Source organism: Oratosquilla oratoria, chromosome 17, assembly GCF_046742065.1.
Source record: "Oratosquilla oratoria isolate Oo_2021 chromosome 17, ASM4674206v1, whole genome shotgun sequence".
In the NCBI taxonomy this organism is placed as follows: Eukaryota; Metazoa; Arthropoda; class Malacostraca; order Stomatopoda; family Squillidae; genus Oratosquilla; species Oratosquilla oratoria.
Genome location: NC_134793.1, coordinates 63,335,369 through 63,344,154, shown reverse-complemented (window position 1 = coordinate 63,344,154; position 8,786 = coordinate 63,335,369). Strand labels below are relative to the sequence as shown.

Sequence of the window (8,786 nt, the reverse complement as noted above, 5' to 3'; positions counted from 1 at the left end):
CGTAGTCCTCTCTGGCCTTGTATACCTCCCTTGCAGCCTTGGCCTCGTCTCTGCGGACACCGCAGGCAAGGCTCCAAGCATGATGTGTTTTGCCGCAGTTGGGGCACTTAGCAGTCGTCTCCTCGTTTTTCTTGTGCTTTGAAATGCACGTGTCGGTGGTATGTGGGCCACTACAGATACCGCACTTAAACGAGCGTCTGCAGTGCCTTTGGTGGTGCCCGTACTGCTGGCAGCGAAAACACCTCATGGGGTCCGGCACAAAGGTGCGTAGTGGGAACGTGCCCCACATGCCCAGGTCCAGTTCCCTCAGTGCGGGCCCCCGGAGGGTAACCACGACCTGCCTGGTGTTCTCCTTCCTCCAGGTGCATCTCTCTACACTGATCACCTGTGGATGCTCTTCGACGGCGTCCAGGGTATTAACTGTTGACCAGCCCTGTAGCACCATCTTCGTTCCCTTTTCTGCTCCTTCCACCCTCTGGAGGTTTACCCTCCTACCACTGACCTCCGTTAGGTTGGCAAGGGCAGAAGTGGCGGCCTCATCTTTGGGAGAGATGAGAATCTCTCCGGTTGGCAGATACTTAAAAGTGATGCTCCAGTTGCTATGCTCCTTCTCGATTTCTCGAGAAAGCGCATAGGCTGATTGGAAACCTTCTGGAGACTTTGGGATCTTGTATCCTGTGGTGACCAAAGGGAGCGATGCCCTCCTGGCCCCGTCCGCTTGCTCCCGACTCTCCTGACCATCTCCAGAGCGAATAGCACGCTCTTTCTTCTTACTCCTCTTTTGGCCAGCAGTCACCCAGCCTCCTTCACCGTCATCGCCCGTTTCTGAAAGGCGCGTGGATTCATCCATTCTTGCTGTTGCTGGTAGCAGGAAACGAGGGATCGAGACAGGATGTGTAGGCGGGAAAGCGGAAGGGTAGTGATTGGGGAGGCGGAGGAGGGAGAGGTGGGGAGAGGAAAAGGAGGGAGTGATAGGGGAGGAGGGATAGTGGAGAAGTGAGAAAGGAAGAAGTGAGGGTGAGCGTGAGGGAGAGGGTTGTAAAGGGGGGGAAGTAGAGTGATAGGTGTAGTGGAAGGAGGAAGGGAGTTTAAGGGTGAGTGGCGAAGGGCAAGGATGGAAGAGCAACTAGGTACAGGGGAGGAGAGTGAGAATGTGGGATAGGAGAGGACGGGTGGAGGAGATGGTGAGGAAGTAGGAGAAGAAAGGGTATGAGCAGGAGGGGTTATGGAGGAGGAGGAAGTTGTGAGCGGGAGAAAATAGGAGATGGAGGAGCGAAGTGGAGATAGGCAGGAGGGAGAAGAGTAGAGTGAAGGTGGAGGAAGAGGGAAAATGGAGGGGGAGGTAGTATGGAGGTAGGGAGATGAGGGTTATGAGAGGGAAGGGGGAAAGGGGAGAGGAAAAAAAAAAAAAAAAAAAAAAAAAAAAAAAAAAAAAAAAAAAAAAAAAAAAGGGAAAAAAAAGGAATGGGGAAGGGAAGGGGGGAAGGGGGGAAAAGAGCACTACACTACATCGTGTTTTTAAAACCGTACACTTTTAACACTTGATATCGTACTTAGTCACTGCACTTTTACGAAGGTACGATAAGGAGAGACTTATCGTACTCAGACACTGCACTTTCACGAAAAAAAAAAAAAAAAAAAAAAAAAAAAAAACTACAGTACACTACACTATACTTTTAGCACCGCACTCGGAATTATGATATCACTTAATCCCTTCAATTGCACTTTTACACTACTATACTTTTAACACTGCACTCGGAAGTACTTAGTCACTGCACTTTCACGAAAGACGAAAGAACACTACACTATACTACAATGCTTCTAGCACTGCATTTCACACAGAGAAACTTCACTACTCTATACTTTTAGCACCGCACTCGGAATTATAATATCACTTAATCCCTTCAATTGCACTTTTTAATACACTATACTTTTAACACTGCACTCGGAAGTACTTAGTCACTGCACTTTCACGAAAGACGAAAGAACACTACACTACACTACAGTGCTTCTAGCACTGCATTTCACACAGAGACACTTCACTACACTATACTTTTAGCACCGCACTCGGAAGTATAATAATTATACTTCTAATCACAACACTATTATTCACACGCTTAATTTCAACCACTACACAACGAGGCGGAGCACTTCGCAGACGAGCGAAACGACGTTGAGCGACCGCTGATCCACGGTGGCCGGATGTCTAGACGAAGTTGCACTTAATATCGGAAGTATAGTAACTATACTTCCAACACCGTATTTGTTTTTACACAGAACACTTCACTGCACTATACTTTTAGCACCGCACTTAATATCGGAAGTTATTTCACACCGAACACACTACGCAACGAGATCGAATTCAAGTTCCTACTAAGCAGGAAGTATCCCACGAGGGAAATGAAAACTTATCGAAACCGCGACGACGACGACGAACTCCCACGAAGGAGATGCTTGACGGAGCCAAGCTTGTGTTGAATCTGGCTGACCGTTACAAGCAATGACATATATATAGACTTCTCCGTCAGATCCGGAGAGTTGCCAAGTATCGCTAGACGCGACGATTAACAAGAGTGTTTAGGAATATTTCCAAGTACATACACGGATATTCTTTACATCAATGAATAGATAATAATATTTGATGAAGTTACCTTGTCAATCTTAGATAAGCAGAAACTTAATAGTTTTTATATGAATATCTATACGTACGTAAATGTAAGTTAGGGACGCAGTTGCCACAAAATTAGTTCACACGCCAATTTCTTTAGCGCGCGCTTAAGCTAGCATGCCCACAACGACGTTACAGCATCAGAAAACGACGAAAATATGCAATTACTTTAATCTTACGTAAATCAAATCCTAAGATTGACAAGATAGATCCGCAAGGTAATACACATACATAAATTCATATGCAAAGTATGGAATAGTTTGTCAAAGCACAAAAAGGAACGAAATACAATCCGATGAATAGAAATCATCACTTTAAGAGTCTTCAGACGTGAATACACCTCACGTAGGCACAGAACTTTCTCACCGGCGTCTGAAGATTAAGAGAATATGTAATTTCTCTTATCTTACGTAAATCAACTCGTAAGATTGACAAGAGAGATCCACAAGACAATAGACATACATAAATCTATATGTAATGTATAGAATTTGGTTAACAGTTTACAAAAGGAATGGAATACATCATATAAATATAAATCATCACTTTAACAGTACTCTTACAGTTGGATATCGAGAAGTCCACCAAGCCTTACCGTGGGAACGGCCGGCATAGTCCGAGTTACACATACGTACATGCGCTCATGTGCGTCTGAATAAAAAATTTCACTACGACGAGCCTGTAGTCGTAACTATATATATATATATATATATATATATATATATATATATATATATATATATGATGAAGGTGGAAAAAGAAGTCACGGGTCTAGTTCCGAGTTACTGAGTTTATTCCTGACCGGTTTCGCTCTATGCTTCTTCAGAGGAATGTGACTCTGGAGTGAAGCTGGCGGTATACATAGTCTGAGTAAGACCGCGTTCCCTCCTTGGAGGTGGGTTACGTTTGGTTGTACAATGGTTTTTAATACAATAGTGATAAAAATACAATAAATTGTTGTGATGTTATTACAAAACAGCTCCGGTGTGTGTGGAATGTTGATCGAGGGTGTAACATTGTAAGTGAAGTGAGTGGTGTAGAAATGTGTGAATCCTAAAAAGTGTCATATGATAACTTATAGTATTAAATAATATAATAATATAAGGATAAATATCCAGATAAAATGAATGAAATAAAATGAAAATACAAATACAAATATAAATATAAATAAATAAAAATAAAAAATATAAATAAAAAATTTATGCTTATTTAAAGTGACATGACATCTCATCGCATATCATTGTGTGACAGAATGTTGTCCAAAAAATATACATACATATGAAAATAAATGCCAAAGAAATATATAGTAAAAATATGAAATGAATATAATAAATAATAAAAATAAAAATAATAATAATAATAGTAATAATAATAATAAAAATAAAAATGAAAATACGAACTGACCGGCCTCAAGCCCTCAACCCAGGGAGCGCGGACGTTTGGGCACCGGATGGATTTTGTCGTTCTATGTGGGCGCTGTTCTGGGGCAGGTTCTTATGGCTGCGTATTGAGCTGTGAATTTTTCCCATTTAATATCCCCTACTTTTTGGTTGATGTTGGCATTGGTTGTTATATATAGGGCTTCAATCACCTTCCTTTGTCTTTTTGATAGACCTTTCTTTACTACCTCTGCCTGTTGCCAGTCGGGAAGATGTCCTTCCTGATCCACGTGGCCCACCATCGCGTTTGAGAGGCGGTGGTACCTTAGGTCCGCCTTGTGCTCTTTTATTCTGGTATGTAGGCCCCTGTGACTCTCACCATAATATGACTTGTCACAGTTGCCACATGGTATCCTATATATGACGCTGAGGTCGTTTGTTGTTTTAGATGTTGGTGTTACTAGTTGTCTGATTCTCCTTCCCGTGTCATTCACTATTTCTAGTCCTAGTGGGCGTACAGCATCCCCCAGTGTGCGTGAAAATTCTGAGTCCGGTACGACTAGGTATTGTTTGTCCTGTCTGTTTACTGGTTCTCTCCGTTGCCTGATGTTTTGAGCTTTACTTAGAGAAGTGGACAGTAAGCCCTCTGGGTATCCCAGTGATATGAAGGTGTTTGTGACGCGGCGGATTTCTTCCTCGAGGAACTCCTTGCTGCAGATCCTCAGAGCTCTGAGGAAAAAACCGATCACCACTCCTGTTTTGGTTCGTTCGTCATGTGCACTGTAAAAATGTAAAAGGTCATCTTTGTTGGTAGGTTTCCTATAAACTCTAAAATGTGCTTTGTTATCCTCTCTAATAATCTCCGTGTCGAGAAAAGGCAGGCGACCACGGGACTCAATCTCCATAGTGAATTGTATATTATTAGTCACTTCAACAAAATCTCCTCAGCATCTGTCTCTGCAGGGGAAATGAATAGGCAATCATCTACATACCTTAGCCAATGTGAACCCTTTGGGAGAATTTTTAAAAAATGATCCCTCTCCAATACCTCTAGGTAGAGGTTTGCTGCCACTGCACTCAAAGGAGATCCCATGGGAAGGCCTTCCAACTGGTGGTATTCTTGGTTGTCAAATCTGAAAGAGCCAAATCTCATACATTTTTCTGTGAGCTGCATGTAGTCTCTTTTGCAGATCGGTAGGCTATTTTCGTCGATGGTTTGTAGTGCTTCCTTGATAGCGTTGATGGCGCCTTTTATGGAGACATGGGTAAATAACGATGTTACATCGTAACTGATTAATCTTTTCTGTGAAAAGTCTATGTTGTTGAGTTTCTCGATTAAGTCTGTGGAATTTTGGAGATGCGTACTACTGATGTTACCAAGGGCGGACGATAGGGGTTTGGCTAGGATTTTAGCTAACCTGTGCGGGGCGCTTCCAATACCTGAAGTAATGGGTCTAAGCGGTATCTCCTGTTTGTGGATCTTGGGGAGTCCTTTCAAGGTCGGTGTCTTGGGGTCTTCTTCTAAGAGATGTAACATTTTCTTACCCTTTTCGGTTCTCTTCAAAATCTTTCTTGTGGTTTTGTTGAACTGTTCCGCTTCCTCTTTTGCTTTGCCGATGTTTTGTTTGGTGTATGTGGACGGGTCGGATAAGAGATCCTCCATTTTGCGTACGTAATCCAATTTATCAAGGATCACTATACCTCCGCCTTTATCAGCTGTTGTGATCAAGATGTCGTTGTTGTCTCGGAGTTCTTTTAGTGCACGTGTGTACCTTCTGGGGATGGCTGGCTCACGTTTTCTCGAGGCTAGTGAGCAGCATAATATTAGACCCTGTTTGAATCCGTTCTCTAATTCACTGTCCCTCCAATTATAGTTCTTTTCAACATAGTCGGCCGTGGTTTTGTGGTTAATGCCCGTGCTGAACTTCAGACCTAGGGAGAGAGCTTCTTCTTGTGTTTTTGTCAATCTGAGTGATGATAGGTTTGTAATCAGTTCGTGCCTCCCAACTTCCTTCCATCGGCTGTTGTTGCACAAATGTTCTAGTTTCATTTGGAGTTTTGCTTTCTGGATCCTGTCTTCTTCCTTGATTTTAAGGACAAGGCCATGTGGTATGTGGTCTTTCTTCAAGCGGCTCCTGATCATGCTTTCTTCATTTCGTAGGGTTTCTCTAGCTTCTTTTAGGTATTCTCTGGCTGTGTTGCTGAAGGGTTTGTGTGGGTGGTGTAGGTGTTTCGGTGCTGATCTGGGTAGGACCTGTTCTTCTAGGCAGTCCTTTAGGAATCTGTCTCTATTTTGAATACTCGTCAGCTTCCTCCTAAGAGTAAACTCATCCTCGGTGACGCCACGCCTGTCTTTTCCATCTTGAGACAAATGTTGGTACATTATGACAAGTTGATGAAGGTGGAAAAAGAAGTCACGGGTCTAGTTCCGAGTTACTGAGTTTATTCCTGACCGGTTTCGCTCTATGCTTCTTCAGAGGAATGTGACTCTGGAGTGAAGCTGGCGGTATACATAGTCTGAGTAAGACCGCGTTCCCTCCTTGGAGGTGGGTTACGTTTGGTTGTACAATGGTTTTTAATACAATAGTGATAAAAATACAATAAATTGTTGTGATGTTATTACAAAACAGCTCCGGTGTGTGTGGAATGTTGATCGAGGGTGTAACATTGTAAGTGAAGTGAGTGGTGTAGAAATGTGTGAATCCTAAAAAGTGTCATATGATAACTTATAGTATTAAATAATATAATAATATAAGGATAAATATCCAGATAAAATGAATGAAATAAAATGAAAATACAAATACAAATATAAATATAAATAAATAAAAATAATAAATATAAATAAAAATATATGCTTATTTAAAGTGACATGACATCTCATCGCATATCATTGTGTGACAGAATGTTATCAAAAAATATACATACATATATAACAATGAATAGATAAATAAATGCCAAAGAAATATATAGTAAAAATATGAAATGAATATAATAAATAATAAATAAAAATAAAAATAATAATAATAATAGTAATAATAATAATAAAAATAAAAATGAAAATACGAACTGACCGGCCTCAAGCCCTCAACCCAGGGAGCGCGGACGTTTGGGCACCGGATGGATTTTGTCGTTCTATGTGGGCGCTGTTCTGGGGCAGGTTCTTATGGCTGCGTATTGAGCTGTGAATTTTTCCCATTTAATATCCCCTACTTTTTGGTTGATGTTGGCATTGGTTGTTATATATAGGGCTTCAATCACCTTCCTTTGTCTTTTTGATAGACCTTTCTTTACTACCTCTGCCTGTTGCCAGTCGGGAAGATGTCCTTCCTGATCCACGTGGCCCACTGGCAACAGGCAGAGGTAGTAAAGAAAGGTCTATCAAAAAGACAAAGGAAGGTGATTGAAGCCCTATATATAACAACCAATGCCAACATCAACCAAAAAGTAGGGGATATTAAATGGGAAAAATTCACAGCTCAATACGCAGCCATAAGAACCTGCCCCAGAACAGCGCCCACATAGAACGACAAAATCCATCCGGTGCCCAAACGTCCGCGCTCCCTGGGTTGAGGGCTTGAGGCCGGTCAGTTCGTATTTTCATTTTTATTTTTATTATTATTATTACTATTATTATTATTATTTTTATTTTTATTTATTATTTATTATATTCATTTCATATTTTTACTATATATTTCTTTGGCATTTATTTATCTATTCATTGTTATATATGTATGTATATTTTTTGATAACATTCTGTCACACAATGATATGCGATGAGATGTCATGTCACTTTAAATAAGCATATATTTTTATTTATATTTATTATTTTTATTTATTTTATATTATATTTGTATTTGTATTTTCATTTTATTTCATTCATTTTATCTGGATATTTATCCTTATATTATTATATTATTTAATACTATAAGTTATCATATGACACTTTTTAGGATTCACACATTTCTACACCACTCACTTCACTTACAATGTTACACCCTCGATCAACATTCCACACACACCGGAGCTGTTTTGTAATAACATCACAACAATTTATTGTATTTTTATCACTATTGTATTAAAAAACCATTGTACAACCAAACGTAACCCACCTCCAAGGAGGGAACGCGGTCTTACTCAGACTATGTATACCGCCAGCTTCACTCCAGAGTCACATTCCTCTGAAGAAGCATAGAGCGAAACCGGTCAGGAATAAACTCAGTAACTCGGAACTAGACCCGTGACTTCTTTTTCCACCTTCATCAACTTGTCATAATGTACCAACATTTGTCTCAAGATGGAAAAGACAGGCGTGGCGTCACCGAGGATGAGTTTACTCTTAGGAGGAAGCTGACGAGTATTCAAAATAGAGACAGATTCCTAAAGGACTGCCTAGAAGAACAGGTCCTACCCAGATCAGCACCGAAACACCTACACCACCCACACAAACCCTTCAGCAACACAGCCAGAGAATACCTAAAAGAAGCTAGAGAAACCCTACGAAATGAAGAAAGCATGATCAGGAGCCGCTTGAAGAAAGACCACATACCACATGGCCTTGTCCTTAAAATCAAGGAAGAAGACAGGATCCAGAAAGCAAAACTCCAAATGAAACTAGAACATTTGTGCAACAACAGCCGATGGAAGGAAGTTGGGAGGCACGAACTGATTACAAACCTATCATCACTCAGATTGACAAAAACACAAGAAGAAGCTCTCTCCCTAGGTCTGAAGTTCAGCACGGG

The 8,786-nt window shown here is 41.0% G+C and overlaps 1 protein-coding gene across 1 annotated transcript; it reads right to left on the bottom strand.

Moving 5' to 3' along the window:
- Positions 1-2,283: 2,283 nt before the first annotated feature.
- On the bottom strand, positions 2,284-6,456 carry LOC143034326 (uncharacterized). The gene is made up of 3 exons (XM_076200258.1): positions 5,037-6,456; positions 4,563-4,824; positions 2,284-2,343 (listed from the first exon to the last, which is right to left on the bottom strand). The coding sequence occupies exons 1-3, from the start codon at positions 6,425-6,427 to the stop codon at positions 2,284-2,286; spliced, it is 1,713 nt and encodes a 570-aa protein (XP_076056373.1). The 5' UTR covers positions 6,428-6,456.
- Between the last annotated feature and the right edge of the window lie 2,330 nt (positions 6,457-8,786).

Bases quoted from the DNA above. Each gene is read 5' to 3' on its own strand.
- LOC143034326 (XM_076200258.1), bottom strand. From the start codon at position 6,427: ATGTACCAACATTTGTCTCAAGATGGAAAAGACAGGCGTGGCGTCACC. The intron at 4,825-5,036 runs GTATGTAGATGA...ACATTTTTACAG, and splicing joins AAGGGTTCACATTGGCTAAG to TGCACATGACGAACGAACCA. The intron at 2,344-4,562 runs GTACGCCCACTA...CTCGTTGCGTAG, and splicing joins CACGCACACTGGGGGATGCT to TGTGTTCGGTGTGAAATAAC.